The 18,497-nt window shown below is 53.1% G+C and overlaps 1 protein-coding gene across 2 annotated transcripts; it reads left to right on the top strand.

Moving 5' to 3' along the window:
• Positions 1 to 6,345: 6,345 nt before the first annotated feature.
• On the top strand, positions 6,346 to 17,653 carry LOC122363597 (protein FAR1-RELATED SEQUENCE 2-like). 2 transcript variants are annotated; one of them, XM_043333066.1, is made up of 4 exons: positions 6,346 to 6,784; positions 13,165 to 14,093; positions 14,408 to 16,284; positions 16,909 to 17,653. In XM_043333066.1, exons 2-3 carry the CDS (start codon positions 13,194 to 13,196, stop codon positions 15,017 to 15,019), a joined length of 1,512 nt encoding a protein of 503 aa, XP_043189001.1. In that variant the 5' UTR covers positions 6,346 to 6,784; positions 13,165 to 13,193; the 3' UTR covers positions 15,020 to 16,284; positions 16,909 to 17,653. The 2 variants fall into 2 exon arrangements, with proteins under 2 accessions (XP_043189001.1, XP_043189000.1); XM_043333065.1 differs by having other exon boundaries at positions 6,557 to 6,860.
• The last annotated feature ends 844 nt before the right edge of the window (positions 17,654 to 18,497 follow it).

The raw sequence follows: 18,497 nt of genomic DNA, 5'->3' as shown, positions 1-18,497 counted from the left end.
GACCTAGGACCTTAAATTGGGTATCATCGTCTTCCTCTCGTCACAGGCAGCACGCTCGTTTTTTTTTTTCTCGCGAAGCTCTAGCTCGATCAGCGGCCAAACGGCTATGGGGACAACGGACCCCCCCCCCCCCCACCCCCATACGTTCGCGGCTGACAAAACGCCAATACGGGAGAGGTTTAAATCCATATACTTTCAGGCATGGGTGGAGAATGTTTGAAAAAGTTACCCCGGCCGGCGACCGATAGTCGAGGGAAGACGATATACTCACGTTGTTCTCAACGGTCATCATCAAACCCCTATTCTGACGCATGGAATAGGATGTTGTGTTTGCTCAAGGATGAGCGTTGTATCCGACACCGTATTATTCATAACATTTTTGGAATGATCGAAAAGGCAATTTCCTTTTAAATTATTATTTCTTTTTACTTAAACTTCCAATTTCACACCGAACCCAAACCAAACCATATGCCATTTTGAGTACCTAAATGTTGCGTTTTCAGCTTTTTATTGTGTCTCAAAATAGCTACAAAAAGACAACTCACCATAGTAGAAGCTTTACAGAGAAATTGACAGATCGAACCAAGCAAAGCACTAAAATAGGTCACTGATATCCACGGGCGTAGGTAGCCTTTTTCAATGTTGGGCGGCTCTTATAATACAAACAGGGAGTCGATCCAGGAATATCGACCGGTCCCGGTCTCGTAGCTCAGTTGCTAGAGCGTTGGATTCCGCGTGGCGAGAGCACGCGGCCCGGTTACAACAGTCCGAGTTCGAAGCATGATGGCCGCTCGGTGTTTATGAGCACCCTGACGGGTACGCTCATAAACGGGTGTGGTTGCGGTTAGTGGCAGGTCAGTTGAAGGCAATGAGGTCAAGCAGTAGTTTTGAAAAAGTGCGCCGAAGGCGCGCCAAAATTTCGAAACTGAACAGGATGTGAGAGCAATCTTGGCATTGGCGACCACACGCGGGTCTTAGGGTTGGAGATTATGGCAAGTTAAGTAAATGGTAAATACCTACCTGATTTGCAATATTACGCCCATGTAAGTCAACATTCGAAGAGCGTGAGTTTTCTTTTCTCGTATGGAGACAGCTTTTAGGATTTACAAGAGTAGAAAAGTTACCCCGGCCGCGCCGGGGTAGGCTGAAAGTTACCCCGGCCACGGCCGGGGTGGCCGGGGCAGGTTCTCCACCCATGCTTTCAGGTATGAGACAAGAAAGCTACTGGTTAATACAACAATGTTAATGTTAGTGTTAATGAACAATGAAGAAGCTTCAGCTATTAAAAAGCTTATGAAATTTCTCAAGCTTAAGTTGATTATACTCAGTGTTGTTATGATCATTCCTCAGTTTTCTGACAAGAATCACACATTTGGCCATGGTAAACGTTAAAAATACCTTTTTCTTTAAAAAAGTGCCCAATGACAATCTTATTTTCCAACAAATTTGCGATTAAAACCAACCAGTACACAATACAGAATACGTGCCTATGAATGCGAATAACAATGTGGTATCATGTCGATTTTTCCTACATGTTAACCCTCGCCGGCACAGGCCATTTTGACTCTGGTTGGCAGAGTTTTTCACGTTTGCCCCAAGGTCACTCAATCATCAAAGCAATATTTCAGTTTTTCAGCATAGGAACTTTGAGAATGTTTATTTTTTAGTTTTCTTGACTTATGTCTTGGGGGGGGGGCAAAAGATAGTATGGCCCCCCTTTGACCGTCTTGGGGGAGGTCATGGCCCCGTTGGCCCCCCCTTGGATCCGCCCCTGAATTCTAGTTTAAGCGGCGCATTAGCGAGGTGGGTTCAATCAACACCCTCAGCCGGGGCAAATGCAGGGGCGGATCTAGGAAAACTCCAAGGGGAGGGTCATGAATCGAAGTGGTGCCCCTACCTATACCCAAAATTAAAAACTCAACGGATTTCGTCCACTTCATTTTGGTGGTGCCCCCATTTTCAGTTTTTTCTTTTTCTTTTTTATCTTTAGTCAGTATCTTAACTCTTAGCCACAACCACATTTACCAATTGTAAGCAAGTATACCTATATGAATGTGCTATGTGTAGGTATATATCCTCTTGAGTCCCGCCAATTCGCCCATGAATGGAGAGCAACGAAACTTTTTTGGCTGAGAGCTTTGGTGCCAATAATGACCAGATTGGTGACATTTCAGCCGTGAAGGTCATCGCGCATGCGCAGTGACATGTATACTGGGATATACAAAAATACTCAAAGCCTATAAAATCTGACTGAAATGCAACCCATGAAAACTTCCATACAAACACCAAAGTAAATTTTTTCATTTGTTTAGGACGTAAAATGGCTAATAGTATTGACACGTTTAATTATCAACACCACTCGCCCTTAACTTCAGCTTCTTCTGCCCCTTGCCCACTGCTCTTAGGTCTTTAGTTGCCATTTCCTTTGAAGATATAGAACTTGTAGCACCTGTTGCGAATCGATAAACAGTAGAGGAAGACCTTGCAGCATTATCTGAAGCGACATCTCTAAAAAAAATCGCCGTATGGTGTGTTTTAGAGAGGTGCTTGCCTATGCCATTGTGCTTAGGGGTCGGATTCTAATTCATCGGGCGATTTATCAAACTTTGAGTGAGGATCTACGGTCATTGAGGTCGCCAACGATTCGAAGAATGTCAACGCTCAACCACAGAGCCATTTGAAGGCATAATGTTGTGTGTGAGCCACAAAAAATGGCTTTAACTAACCCAGCAACCATGTATACTACAGTATACATAACTAGTCCTAGGCACAGTCCGTTGTATACTGACGCTTACATTTCTCCGTCGTGCAGGATCCCGTTGGTCACTCGGGTGTACATTTATTATTTCAGAGGTCAATTCCTCCGAATAATTGTAGTGCTACTTCTTAAGCACGTCTCAAAAATTTTCGGGCCAAGGACATTTGTATACCTTAGTATACATGAACTTTAATTCTTTCTGGAAAAGTTCCAAACACAAATTTTGTTTACAAAACCTGCAAGCAATGATCAACAACGAATGGTTATGTTAGCAAAACAACAGTTTTCGATGAGTCATACTCTTAAAAAGAAATAACAGGAAAATAATTAGGAGACGTACCTCTATGCTGCGACCGCCGAGATACCGGGAAGATTAAAGCGCTGAGGCGTCAACAAATTCAACTTGAGGATATAAATTCAGCCACCAGGTGGCGGACCATGGCATGAAGAATGCAACGCATGGCAATGAAATAGCCTAGCCATTAGTGAATTCCGTAGAGATCGACTTAAGACGATGTATACCCCAGTATACAAAAAGAACCAAGAGGATATGTTGTGGACGCTGAGTTGTGAGTACTTACCAGGAACGTTATCAGGTAAGCAAATCGTTGTCAGTCCGACGAACTTGACCCTGGCGTCTAAAGGGTCTGCCCTTGACACTTCAGGCTTGTCAGGGGCACCAAAGTCCTTCCAGGGACACCACAAAGCTGTCAGGGGCACCTACGGCCTTGTAGGGGCGCCACAGGCCCGCCAGGGGCACCACAGGCCTGCCAGGAAGCAGGGGCACCACAGGTCTAGCAAGTATACACGACAGGCCTGTCAGGGGCACAACGGGCCTGTTGGGCCCATGAGCACCCCTAGGGGCAGGGGCACCACAGTCCTTCCAGGGGCACCGCAGGCCTGTGAGGGGCACCAGCGGCCTAGCAGGGGCACCAGTAAACACAGACCTGCCAGGGGCACCACAGACCTGCCAGGGGCACCAGAGGCCTGCCAGGAGCACCACCGACCTCGCAGGGGTAACGTGGGCCTGTCAGGGCCCAGGGGCACCACGAGCCTGTCGAGAGGCACTTCAGGCTTTTCAGGGGCACCATAGTCCTCTCCGGGCGCAGGGGCACCAGAGGCCTGCTGCCAGGGGCACTACAGGCCTAGCAAGGGCACCACTGGTCTATCATCAGGGGCACCACGAGCCTGTCATAGCCAGGCATCTCAGGCTTGTCAAGGCCCAGGGGCACCACAGGTCTGTGAGGGGCACCAGCGACCTAGCAGGGGCACCAGTCAACACAGGTCTGCCAGGGGCGCCACAGACCTGCCAGGGGCACCAGAGGTCTGCCAGGGGCACCACCGGCCTCGCAGGGGCACCTTGGGCCTGTCAGGGGCACCACGGGCCTGCCGAGGGGCACTTCAGACTTTTCAGGGGCACCAGTCCTCTCCGAGCGCAGGGGCACCAGACGCCTGCCAGGGGCACCAGCGGCCTAGCAAGGGCACCAGAGGCCTGCCAGGGGCACCACAGGCCTAACAAGGGCACCACGGGCCTGTCAGGGGCACCTCAGGCTTGTCAGGGCCCAGGGACACCACAGTCCTTCCAAGGGCACCGGAAGCCTGTCAGGGGCACCAGAGGCCTGCCAGGGACACCACAGGCCTAGCAAGGGCACCACTGGCCTGTCAGGGGCACCTCAGGCTTGTCAGGGCCCAGGGGCACCACAGTCCTTCCAGGGGCATTACAAGTCTGTCAGGGGCACCAGAGGCCTAGCAAGGGCACCACAGGCCTGCCATGGACATTGGACACCACAGGCCTGCCAGGGGTACCACCGGCCTTGCAGAGGCGCCTCAGGCCTGTCAGGGGCACCACGTGCCTGCCGGGGACACTTCAGGCTTGTCAGGGGCGTTACAGTCCTGTCAGGGCCCAGGGGCACCAGGCCCGTGGTGTCCCTGCTAGGCCTGTGGTGCCCCTGGCGGTCCTGTGGTGCCCCTGTCAGGACTGTGATACCCCTGATAGGCCGGTGGTGCCCCTGGCAGGTCTTTGGGCCCCCGGGCCTCAAGGGGGGGGGCATGACCCATGTGACCCCCCCCCCCTTGGATCCGCCACTGGGCAAATGTAGGGGAAGTTGGGGCAATGCCGGAGTTGGGGCAAAGCCGAAATTTGAGATATTTCGAAAACTGTACGACATGAATGCCACCTGTCAGTGATGCTCTGAATCTTAAGTGACTACAATTATCGCATGTTTGTTACGAGTCGTCATTCGGAAAATTTCGGCTGTGAGGGCGCCAAGAGCGTTTTCAAGGTACGTTTCCCTTGTACTACATGCGCCTTTGAAGCTGCATTTGTTACTCATTATGCTACCGTTTGTCTGGCCAATTCGGTCAAGTAATCTTCAGCATGTCTTTGCATAAGTGTGCTGCCTATTTGAAATTTATACAGCACGTTGAAAAGTAATGGGCCTGCAAATGAAAGTATGGCTGGCTGGGGTAATGCCGAAAACGTGCAATTACGCACGTTAAAGCACGCTACGTGGACTTTACTGCTGTAGAATAGCAACGCGTATTTTTAGCCACACAAATTACACTTTCAACCGACACAACGGCCTGTTACCTATAAGGAATGATTTACCTGGCATTTTCTTATTATATCACACAATTATAACTTCCAGTGTGCACCAAGCGTCCTCAAGATCTTAAACGCGTGTCAGCTTTGATGAATTCTGGATAAAGTTTGAGATAAAATGGCAAAACATCAATGTCGGCATTCCCCGTAGATAATTTTTCCCATTTTCGGCTTTCCCCGCAGTCCGGGGCAACGCCGAAAAAGTCACTTCTTTGATATTCTTAGTTTGTGTACTTAACGGTATGCGAATTCATCAAATGCGCCTGGTATGTTTGAAAGGCAAACGACTGGCCTCTCGAATGACGCCAACAAGAATAGCTTATGTTGTCTACGTTGCGTGCTACGGGCGTCAGAAAAAAAGTATTCGGCGTTCCCCCAACTTCCCCTAGGTCCGGCGAGTAGATTTGAGGAATTCTGAAGATACGATCGTGTTCCCCACTCAATTATGCGTAAGATGCCGGGTTCCGTATCGACGTAACTTGAACGTAACGGATGCGGCGGCCGCAAACGTAAATCGAGGTCCCGAATTCCCTATTCCTCAACACAGGCGGCAGACGGTTCCTGGTCTGCGCAATATGGCTGCCACCGTTAGACACTACGGCCGGGTTGAAGCGGCAGTGCTCCCTTGGTGCTCCCCATCACTCAGGGGGGTTCGCTCCCGTGCCTTCAGCATTACGAAAAGGGACCGTGTATATCACACCACGGTGAGATTTACACAATACCGGCCATTTGTGTAAATCACACCCACCCCGGTGTGATATACACAAAATCTACTACGTAGTGTAAATCACACCCGGGTGAGGAATACACAGAGAGGGCAGCTGTGTGTATATCTCACCACGATGTGACGTCATAGCAACGCTGAACGTCCATTGGTCAGAGCAGTGACTCTGCTCGCCCATTGGTCAGATCAGACTAAGCACTACGAATATTCCGGCGGTATTCCGGGCGTCCTCTCTCTCGGAATCAGCTGACCGCCTGGCCTAGTGGTGAAGGTGCTTGCAGCATGATACGAATGTTGCGGGTTCAAGTCCCGTCGGCGCGGGATTTACACACCGCGGGATTTACACACCAACCGGTACCTGCTTATTTCACGTCAACTCTCGGTTCTGAGTAGTTTTACACACGGCTTTGCATGGGATTAAATGACGTCGGACTGGAGTAGTTTTAAGCACAGGGGAAAATGCGACCAAAATCACGTCAGATCGAAGTAGATTTACTCCAGCGGCTTGACGTGCTAAAATCACGTCCAGTCTGTGACGTAATGGGGCCTGCGCATGCGCACAAAGTCCCGCGCGAATTTTAACAAAGAAAGGGTTGCGTCGGCCGCGGGACAAGGGGTGCGCGCCGGTCTTTCCGCGTCCGTTCGGCTGGGGACCGGTTGGCGAGCTGGAGGCGTCTGTGGTGAATCTGGAGTGTTGAGGGTGAGCAATTTGCTGAAAGCATGATTTTTGTAGACAATGGTTAGTGTAGTACACAAATGATGCTTGAATTCCTAGCGTAAGTACTTCCTGTACTTCCATTTGATCAATGTCAATGTAGAATTAATTGCAGGCAGTTTCAGTTGGCTTGATTGACCCAAGGGAGGCTGAGGCTATGATACAAAAGTTGTGTTATTTGTTTGCTATTTTACTATGCTTTTTTGTAAGCTAGCAGTTTTCTTTGTGGCCCAGTTGATGAGATAGCTTTCTCGTAAAATAGTATTATCCAGGCAGCTCGGTGTTTACACTGTGACGTCAGCATGGCCTGTGCGTAATTTTTTTGTGATGCCACCTGGTACTTATCTTTGCATTGCATTACCTAGCTAGTTTGTGGTCTCGTCTCTCTGAGCTATCATTCATTTCATCCTAAGTCGATATGTGCGGAACAATCAATTAAAAATATTACTGCTAAATCAAAACCCTGTGCCATGAGTGACATGCTGCCAGCACCTACTAGGACTAGGTATTGTAAGGAGCACCCCTTGTGTGGCACCTGGGCCATGTTTTAATGTGTTATGCTACCCGATGCTAGCAGGCACTGGTGTTCAGTTTCTATGGAAATGTAAAACAAAATTGGCAATTCTGCTTTAGTTTCCATGGAACCTCAGTGCGAATACCTGGGTAGGGTCAGTGTTGTCATGAAACAGGGCCCCAGAAAAATCCAAATGTGTAAGTGATGTGTGCTCATAATAGTTTTGTTGATATGGCTTAAAATATTTTGCAGCGTCGTAGTAAAAATAAAATTAATCTAATAAAATGAATGATCTCCCACTTAAATGTATTTTATTCAACTTTCCCAAAATTGACCCTTACTATAAAAAGAACTTTCTTTGTATTACTTGTTTTTACAATTGGAATGTCGAATGTAAAATGCATCCTTTAACCATCTTCAAATTCACCAGTCAAATTCTAGCTGCTATAAACATTCCTGCCACTTGCCAGTGCCACTGCAAGTCCCAAGGCTCGGCAGTTGGCCCACCCCTGCCCTCGCCCCTCTGCATGCAAAAACCCTCACCCTGCCCTCGGCAGCTAACCCCTGCGCATGGAAGATGGATTTACCTCTGCCCCTGGATGTGGCCAAACCTCCGTCATTAGTGCTGCTGCCCATTTCACTCACACCCTGGCCCTTGTGGCCCCATATCTGCTCCTGGTGGCCTTGCCCCTGGCCCTGTTGGTCTTACCCATGCTCCTGGAAAATCTGTCCTTGCCCCTTCAGACCCATACAGTGATTGCACTCACATCCCAGTTCCTTACAGCCCTGGCCCTGTCCCACATGGCCCTTCCTTTGCTCCTAGATCTACTCCTGCTCCTGACACTCACAACACCCCTGTCCATTACAGCCCTTGCTCTGCCCCTGTTGGTCCCTGCCCTGCCCCTGGTGGTCCCTCCCCTGCCTCTGCCTGGTCTACCCCTGCCCATGGTGGCCCTTCTAGTGGTGGTCCTATCCCTGCCCCTGGTTGTTCTAGCCTCTGGCCCTGGTTGCCCCAGCACCTACTCCTGTCTCTGGTGGCCCCATCCCTGCCCCAGGTGGTTCTCCCCTGCCCTTGTTGGCCTTAACCCTGTGCCCCTGGTGTACCGAACTCTGCCACTGGTGGCCCTAATCATGCCCCTGGTGGTCCCATCCCTGCCCCTGGTGGTCTTACTCCTTCCCCTGGTTGCCCTAGCCCTTACTGCTGCCCCTGGTTGTCCAAGCTCCTGGTGGCCCTATCCCTGCCCCGGCCCTGGTTGCCCTAGCACCTACTCCTGCCCATGGCAGCCCTATCCCCACCCCTCCCCTTGGCTGCCCTAGCCCCTACCCTTTCCCTGATTGCCCCCAGCTCCTGGTGGCCCTATCCATGCCCCTGATGGCCCTATCCCTGCTCCTGGTGGTCCTACCCTGCTCCATGGTGTCCCCATCCCTGCCCCTAGTGGTCGTGCCCCTGGTCGCCCTACCTACTGCTGGTCCTAGCCCTACCCTGGCCATGGTTTCCCTGCCTCTGGCTGCCCTAACCCTGCCCCTGGCTGCCCTAACCCTGCCCCTGGCTGCCCTAACCCTGCCCCTAGTCACTGGTGGACCTACCCCTGCCCCTGGTGGCCCTATCTCTGCCCCTGGCTGTCCTAGGCCCTCGCCCTGCCTTTGGTGGCCCTACCCTGCCCATAGCTGCCCTAGTACCCTACTCCTCCCCTGGTGACCCTATCCCTGCCCCTGGTGGTCTTACTCCTGCCCCTGGTTGCCCTAGCCCTTACTGCTGTCCCTGGTTATCCTAGCTCCTGGTGGCCCTATCCCTGCCCCTGGTTGCCCTAGCCCTACCCTTGCCCATGGCAGCCCTATCCCCACCCCTCCCCTGGCTGTCCTAGCCCCTACACTTTCCCTGAATGCCTCCAGCTCCTGGTGGCCCTATCCCTGCTCCTGGTGGTCCTACCCCGTACTCTGCTCCATGGTGTCCCCATTCCGGCCCCTGGTTGCCCTACCTACTGGTGGTCCTAGCCCTACCCCGGCCATGGTTTCCCTGCCCCTGGCTGCCCTAGCCCCTGTCCCTGGCTGCCCTAGCACTGCCCTGCTCCTGGTTGCCCTACCTCTGCCCGGTGCCCCTTGGTTGCCCTAGCCCTGCCCCTGGTGGTCCTATCTCTGCCCCTGGCTGTCCTAGGCCCTCTCCCTGCCTTTGATGGCCTTACCCTGCCCCTAGTTGCCCTAGTACCCTACTCCCCTGGTGACCCTATCCCTGCCCCTGGTTGCCCTAGCACCTACTCCTGCCCATGGCAGCCCTATCCCCACCCCCTCCTGGCTGCCCTAGCCCCTACCCTTTCCCTGATTGCCCCCAGCTCCTGGTGGCCCTATCCATGCCCCTGATGGCCCTATCCCTGCTCCTGGTGGTCCTACCCTGCTCCATGGTGTCCCCATCCCTGCCCCTAGTGGTCATGCCCCTGGTTCTAGCCCTACCCTGGCCATGGTTTCCATGCCCCTGGCTGCCCTAGCCCTGCCCCTGGTTGCCCTAACCCTGCCCCTGGCTGCCCTAACCCTGCCCCTGGCTGCCCTAACCCTGCCCCTAGTCACTAGTGGACCTACCCCTGCCCCTGGTGGCCCTATCTCTGCCCCTGGCTGTCCTAGGCCCTCGCCCTGCCTTTGGTGGCCCTACCCTGCCTATAGATGCCCTAGTACCCTACTCCTCCCCTGGTGACCCTATCCCTGCCCCTGGTGGTCCTACCCCTGCCCCTGGTGGTCTTACTCCTGCCCCTGGCTGCCCTAACCCTTACTGCTGTCCCTGGTTGTCCTAGCTCCTGGTGGCCCTGGTTGTCCTAGCTCCTGGTGGCCCTATCCCTGCCCCTGGTTGCCCTAGCCCTACCCTTGCCCATGGCAGCCCTATCCCCACCCCTCCCCTGGCTGTCCTAGCCCCTACACTTTCCCTGAATGCCTCCAGCTCTTGGTGGCCCTATCCATGCCCCCGATGGCCCTATCCCTGGCCCCTGCTCCTGGTGGTCCTACCCAGTACCCTGCTCCATGGTGTCCCCATTCCGGCCCCTGGTTGCCCTACCTACTGGTGGTCCTAGCCCTACCCCGGCCATGGTTTCCCTGCCCCTGGCTGCCCTAGCCCCTGTCCCTGGCTGCCCTAGCACTGCCCTGCTCCTGGTTGCCCTACCCCTGCCCGGTGCCCCTTGGTTGCCCTAGCCCTGCCCCTGGTGGCCCTATCTCTGCCCCTGGCTCTCCCAGGCCCTCTCCCTGCCTTTGATGGCCTTACCCTGCCCCTAGTTGCCCTAGTACCCTACTCCTCCCCTGGTGACCCTATCCATGCCCCTGGTTGCCCTAGCACCTACTCCTGCCCATGGCAGCTCTATCCCCACCCCCACCCCCTGGCTGCCCTAGCCCCTACCCTTTCCCTGATTGCCCCCAGCTCCTGGTGACCCTATCCATGCCCCTGATGGCCCTATCCCTGCTCCTGGTGGTCCTACCCTGCTTCATGGTGTCCCCGTCCCTGCCCCTAGTGGTCGTGCCCCTGGTCGCTCTACCTACTGCTGGTCCTAGCCCTACCCTGGCCATGGTTTCCCTGCCCCTGGCTGCCCTAGCCCTGCCCCTGGTTGCCCTACCTCTGCCCCTGGTTGCCCTACCCCTGTCCCTGTCCCCTAACCCTGCCCCTGGCTGCCCTAACCCTGCCCCTGGCTGCCCTAACCCTGCCCCTGGCTGCCCTAACCCTGCCCCTGGTCACTGGTGGACCTACCCCTGCCCCTGGTGGCCCTATCTCTGCCCCTGGCTGTCCTAGGCCCTCGTCCTGCCTTTGGTGGGGCGCCCAAGCCCCTACCGCTGGCCTGGTTGACCTAGCTCCTGATGGGACTATCCATGTGTCTGGTGGCCCTTACCCTGCCCCTGGTTGTCATAGCCCCTAACCCTGCATTGGTTGCCATAGCCTCTAACCCTGCATTGGTTGCCAGAACCCCTAACCCTGTATTGGTTTCCTTAGCCCTTACCCTTGCCCAGGCTGCCCTAGCTCCTGGTGGCCCTATTCCTGCCCCTGGTGGTCCTACTCCAGCCTCTGTTGGCCCTATCCCTGCCCCTGGTTAACGTAGCACCTTGCCCTGCCCTTGGTGGCCCTGACCTTGCTCCTGGGCCTGGTGGGACCCACTCTTGTCCCTGGTGGCACCATCCCTGCCCCTGCCCCTGCTTGCCCTAGCTCCCACTCTTGTCCCTGACGGCCCATCCCTGCCCCTGCCCTTGTTGGCCTTAACCCCCTGTCCCTGGTGGCCTTAACCCCTTGCCCCTGGTGGCCCTAACTATACCCCTGCCCCTGGTTGCCCTAGCTCCTTATGGCCCTTTCCCTGTCCCTGGTGGTCCTACCCCTGCCCCTGGTTGCCCTAGCACCTATCCCTGTCCCTGGTGGTCCTACCCCTGCCCCTGGTGGTCCTACCCCTGCCCCTGGTTGCCCTAGCACCTATCCCTGTCCCTGGTGGTCCTACCCCTGCCCCTGGTTGCCCTAGCACCTACTCCTGCCCCTGGCGGCCCTGCCCCTGGTTGTCCTAGCTCCTTATGACCCTATCCCTGTCCCTGGTGGTCCTATCCATGCCCCTGGCTGCCCTAGTACCTACTCCTGCCCCTGTAGTCCTACCCTTGCCCTTATTGGCCCTAACCCTGTCCCTGGTGACCTTAACCCGCTCCCTGGTGGGGTCTGTTTATAACGCGACCTGGTGGGGGGCTATTTTTTGCCCCCCCCTCTCGTATCTCCGAAACTACTGGACGGATCCGCAAAATTCAAACGGCGTTCGAAAGGCCTGTCAAATTTGTCGAGGAAAACCAAATTTCATTGACCTCGGGGTCACCGATGACGTCACAGGTCAGGTCAAAGATGAAATGTTTCACCGTTCACGGGTCATCTAGGGAATGCGCTATAACACCGAAGAAAACGCATTTTGTCGAGAATCAGCGATAGGGCGTCAGTTGCCTAGTACATATGTTGCTATAAGAGGTCACTGACATTACCAGGTCAGGTCACCAAGGGTCACAGGTCAGGTCACATGAACCTAACTTTAGGTACTAAGGCTGTGTGATGCATGTTTTATGGCCAATTTTTCATTTCCAACTCAATGGTGTTGTTTATAAGACTATCAGGTACGGCTTAGGTCACTTTCTGGTCAAGGTCAGGTCAAAAAAGGTCAAAAAAGGTCAAATTTTAAAGTTGATAGTTTTGCACGAATGGGTATTGGTTGACCTAGCCCCTACCCTTTCCCTGATTGCCCCCCCCCCCCAGCTCCTGGTGGCCCTATCCATGCCCCTGGTGGCCCTCTCTCCCTATCCCTGCCTCTGGTGGTCCTACCCTGGTCCATGGTGTCCCCGTCCCTGCCCCTGGTGGTCCTAGCCATACCCCTGCCCTGGTTTCCCTGACTCTGTCCCTAGTTGCCCTAACCCTGCCCTGGTAGTCCTACCCCTGCCTCTGGCGGCTCTTACAGCCCTGGCACTCACACTGTCTGTCTGCCTGTCACTGTCTGCCTGTCGGTCGTTCCGTCCGTCCGTCCGTCCGCCCGCCCAACTCTTGCTCCTGGTGATCCAGTCAATGCTCCGGGGGACCATGCGCTCCCCTTGTTCCGTGTGATCCTTCGTTTAGCCCTGGTCCTGGCTTACTTGGACCCACTGTTGGTTCTACATGCTTTTAGCTGCCCTATTACGGCTCTGCCTCTGCCCCTGGTGACTCTGTTCCTAGCTTCTGGTCTAGTCCTGTTGATTTTCGGCTTTCCATGCTAGTGTACCCGCCCCCCGGCCACTATCAATGCTATGTCTCTGTCATGTCTGATGTCATGTCACAAATCGCAGAATGTTGCTTTTGCTGTACATGTTTAATGTTTATGTTTTGCTGTTTCAGACGACCGGCATCTTGTGGACAGCAAAGACATGGCCGCGTTAAAGGCAGGTGACTCTTTCTCTTCTTTTGGCGATCTGGAAGCGTGCATTAGTGTTCTGGAAAAGGAAACAAATTCAAAATTTTTCAAGTCCAGTTCAGTGACACTTCGTAGCTTCTTGCAATCGTCCCCTGGTCACTACATTTCAAAGACAATCTCAAACAGGGATGACAAGGATGCTTTCATAGAGGAAAAGAAGTATCGTTTGATTAAGTTGGCGTGCACTCACGGGGGACGGAAGTACGCCGGTAAAGCCGATCGTGTGCGAAGCACAAAGACTAAGAAGTTAGACTGTCCCGTGCTCATCACCGTGATATTGGACAAGTCCTTGAAACTTGTGGTGAAAGAACTTAACCTCGAGCATTCTCACACAGTTTCCAAGGCTAGTTTCATGCTCGAGCCTGAGAACCGCCGCCTCACGGAGGACGAAAAGGAAGTTGCCCGACAGTTCCATCGGGTCGGTGCTGACAAAAAGCGTATCCGCCAGCACATGCTAGATCAGTATGGGAAAGTGCTTACTCGCCACGACCTGAACAACGTGTTGCGCGTACCGAAAAATGGACAACCTGATCTGGAAGCCGCTATTTCCATTCTGAGCGAGCGCGGATTTGCATCCACTGTCGTCGAGGATGCCGGTACTGTCTGCGGCCTTTTCTTTCAGGACCAGGAGATGCGGAGCGCCTACGAGAAGTTTCCTGACCTTCTCCTCATGGACTCGACCTACAAACTTCTGGACATCCGGACGCCAGTCTTCACGATTCTCACTGTAGATTCGTTTGGACGTGGCGTCCCTCTCGCCGTCTTCCTGGTGACCAACGAGACGGCTCACATGATTGGCGCCATGCTTCGTGTTTTCCGGGAACACAACACAGCTGCAGCATCTATCACCAAAGTAAACATGCGTGTAGAATAAATGGGTCATACAAATTGATACTATTTGATCATGTAAGATCAGTTACTCGGCTGGCTTAAGATGTATATTGTATAAGGTACATGCATCAAATACTTTTCGGCATTCACGCGTTATTATGCTTTTTTCATAGAATATCGTCCAACTAGTACCCTGCGCTATGCCATGTTGCAGGGCGAATAAATTCGAAATCGGCCTTATGTCGATCATCACGTTCAGAGGCTAAGCCTGGTTAGGTGTAAGGATAAGAGCTGTTTCACAAGTGTCAATTAATGAGCTGCAACTTCTGTTTTCAGGTGTGGCTGACCGACAAGGACCGTGCGGAGAAAGCTGCCATCAAGGACGTCTTCCCGGACTGCGACCAGTTTCTCTGCAGCTTCCACGTCCTGCAGTCCTTCAGAAGAGAGCTGAACCTCGCCAGCGTGGAGAAGGGAGAGCGAGAGCGGATCCTGGGGGTTCTGCAGCAGCTCGTCTTCGCCAGTTCCGAGACTGAGTATAGGCGTCTCCGTGAAGACATCAGACATCCTGCCACAGACAGATATCTTAAGGACAACTGGGACGAAATTAGAGGGGAATGGGTGCGAGGTCTGTCTGGGGCAGCCATGTCTGGTGTCTTCACAAACAACCACCTAGAGTCGCTTCACGGCAAAATGAAGTCTGTCTGCAGAACTAACGACACTCTGCCAAACTTCATTCAGTCCTACCTGACCGTCTTGACCAGTGCGTGCCGACAGGAACGCGGAGATTCATGCAGAGGTCAACAAACGACCAACCAGCTGTCGCTTCGCCGAACTGGACCAATACCAGCGTCACGTAACCTCGTTTGCCTTGTCTCTTTTGCAGGACGAGCTGGTGGAGTCTGCCACCGTAACACTGGTCGACTCACCGGGAGGGCTGACTGCATGTGACCGGGCGGGAAGGGTGGCCGTTAGCTCCACAGCGTGCGACTGCCTCTTCTACCGGCACTACAGCCTGCTCTGTCGCCATATCATGGCAGTACGACTCGAGCAAGGCATGTGTCTATTTTCTCAGGAGCTGGTGGGGCAGAAATGGCTTTTGTCGTTCGCTGCCGATCACCTGGAGGCCCAGCTGGATTGTCGAGTACCATTCGCTCCGTCTGTGTCCACCCGCTCACTGCCACCAGGGAAGCCTCCACGGACGGAGCGTGAGCGGTACCGGCAGCTGCTCAACGTCACCTCGCAGATCGCATCCGTGGGCTGCGAGCTCACCGGAGCAGAGCACCGCCAACTCCTGGATAAACTTACCACCATGCTCCACTTTTTACAGCAGCGCCGCTCCTTCCTCATCGTAGAAGAAGTCGATGGCGTGCCAACTAACGACTCTGATTTGCCCACAGATGCACCGCCCAGCGATGTAGCCGACGCCGACCTGACTGATCTCCACTCTCCAACAGGTGGACAGTCACAGCCGACCGGGAGAGCTCTGCTCACTGCAACCAGCAGATCAAGGCCAGCAGAAGATGAGCGACCTAACTTTGACATATTTGCCGGCTTTTTCGACAGTCCACTGCGGCTTGGCGCTGCTCCACCTGCTGAGATCCCATCTCCTGATCAGGTGTCTTGCTCTTCTCGTCCCACCGCTCAGGGTTATCAGCCGGCAGTACCATCGCCACTGACCAAAACACGTACGCCTGATTACAGCGGTCGAATGACACCACGCCGCGTAGTGGTGTCTCCTTCGTGGGCTGGATCGCCGGCGGAAACCCCTAATCGCGGCATTTTTACAGGGGTAATGTCGCCGTCAGTGGTCGCCCCTCGGGCTGGCTCACACGGCGCCACCAAGCCTCTTGCAGCTCGCAGAAATCTTGTGTTCCCGTGTGGCCCCTCTGACGCGCCGTCTGGCTCCGGGCTTGTCCACAGGTCGCAGTCGCAGTCTCCGTCACAGTGTGATGACGCTGGTCGGGCGGAAGTTTCCCTGTCCCCGATTATCGGCATCGGCCCGTCTCCCATAGTTGGGGTCCCCCCCCGTAAGGACGGTGACTGTGCCACCTTCCGTTGCAGGTCCATCCACGGGTCCATCCACCTCTCGGATCTCAACTCATGATGCGAGGAACGTGCAGCTGCACACGCTCACCATGCCACCAAGGGTAGCTAAGAATCGCGGACGACCCAAAGGCAGCAAGACGACTGTGATAGGAGCGCTAAGAAATGAGGTATGCTCATGTAAACGGATACTATAGCGTTTGTTACTGATTTATTGTATTGTACAGTCTGTCTTAAAAGTACCGCGCAAAGTGACGGTGGATCCATGAACCCTGACCGAGGAAGGGCCTGCTATAATTTAAAAGTCACCGAATCAATTGACCTGGGGAATGGACGAGGATATCCATTGTTTCGGTGACTCAAATCCAGCAGTCCTTCCTCGGTCAGGCTCGATGGATCCACTGTTACTTTGCGCGGTACTGTTAAGACAGACTGTACTACAAATTACAATACAACACAATACAATTCGTCTTAATCTACCTAATACTAGAACAACGTGCGTAATGTCTGTGGGTTTAATATGGCCTTGGGTTTAATACCATTCCGTACCTTGTGAAGCACGACCTAAATGTCAAATGATATAGTTATGCATACATTCAAATTATGTCACTTCGAAAACCGCGGCATTGGTAGCATGACTCCTAAAAGCGTAGCACATTTCCTTTGAGTAATTTGTTTTGTGGTGCTTTTATCATTGTGTGTGTGTGTCCGTATTTAAACGATGATGGTTATCTCCATACCCACTGGCATTTCTGTAAATGTGTTGTTTTGTTAATTGCCGACTACGTCTTCAGCCGATCCGGGTGCTGGCGAGCTGGTGGACCTGAAGGCGACAGGCAGACCGTAGCAGTAGCAGAAGCTCTTCAGTTGACCCGAGGACGCCGGCCTCGTCTCGCATCAAATGACAATCCCGCGCGAAATGACACCAGCCAAGACAACGACGAATACCTACGACAACGAACCTATTTGTATATACGTAATTTGTACCGTTTTGTACCTGTAGCTTTTATGAGCTTAAATGTGTTGTCTTTCAATTTGATTAGAACAACATATCTAGTCAAGCAGTGCCGCGATGTCGCGAAGAAATCTTGTGTATCTCTCAAAAGCGTTGATCTCTGCCTGCCACCCACTCAGGACAAGTTACGACCGTGTTTACTGTTTTGTACATATGACTGGATTAAACCTCGCACATCGCTTTGGTTTATTCATTTGCCAACTTATCTTTACTGTGCCAGTTAAGTTTAGAGCGAATTACCTTTTTTGGAGTCAACATGGGATACGGCCGTGCAAAAAAACCCGTTCTTTCCATAATGTACATTCTAACAAATCCAAAAGTATCTCTCTTCGCCTTCTTCCGTGTTTTGTTTGCTTAATGTAGATTGGAATGTATGTAGACATCTGGAATTTCCGCCGACTGCTGCTGTTTAGAATGGGATGCATCGAAATGTATTGTATGAGTGAATGGAATGGGTGCGAGCTCACGTCTGATTATCCAAGTTGGGCCTTTGGTCCAAAGCTTTAATATAAATCAGAAAAGTCGACCGAACTTTGAGCATGGATGGCACATGATTGTGATGGGTTCGCTAAAGGTTTCACGGCGCGATATGTTAGACTTCCTTGAGCTCCGCACGTACGACCGCGGTCCACACACACCGAGAGTCGATACCCATCTGTGTATTTGGCCTTGGCCCGTGACCCACGCCCCTCGCAGGCCTCGCAACAGCTGACTCACGCCATGATCGCGCCCCCGCGCCGCTCCGATGGCAGAAGCGTACCTAGCTCGAACTCACGGGTCGAACATAAACGTGCACACGATGGTCCCGTTACCGTACACTTGAATGATTATACATATGTAAATGCACAGGCGTCACCTGCTTTTATTGGTATGGGTCTCATGACTGGTTTGAGAATATCAAAGCCAAATGTCGAAAACATTGGATTAACTCGAGGACGACCAGACCTATATCATGGATGAAGTATCCTATATAACGAGACCGATTTCCAAATATGACCAACCAGTCCAGATTATCCGCTGTTTCAGGTGACTGAAAGCACGTAACACCATTACACCCCATGCTCATTTCTTACCGGGGCATTATCAACCGATGACGAAGCTTAGGTACTGCATCACGCACCCGAGCAGTAACAGCTCTTTCCAAAAGTGGAAGCTCAATCGCTGCGACAATGCACAATCCCGATATTGAACTGCATGCCGGGGCGCTGACTTCGTGGTTTTCAGTTTGGAGATTCTTGTAAAACCGTTCGTAGCCGGTTTGCGATTTTAAGAAACTCGTTCCTGTTGCTAGCGCATGTGTATCCTACTGCCTTGCTCTTTCATTACGACACCACCCGACCGATTTACGGTGGTTGGTGCTTCACCACC

The sequence above is a fragment of the Amphibalanus amphitrite genome, unplaced genomic scaffold, assembly GCF_019059575.1.
Source record: "Amphibalanus amphitrite isolate SeventyFive unplaced genomic scaffold, NRLGWU_Aamphi_draft 000629F_arrow, whole genome shotgun sequence".
NCBI lineage: Eukaryota > Metazoa > Arthropoda > Thecostraca > Balanomorpha > Balanidae > Amphibalanus > Amphibalanus amphitrite.
This window is presented reverse-complemented; position numbering and strand designations above follow the sequence as displayed.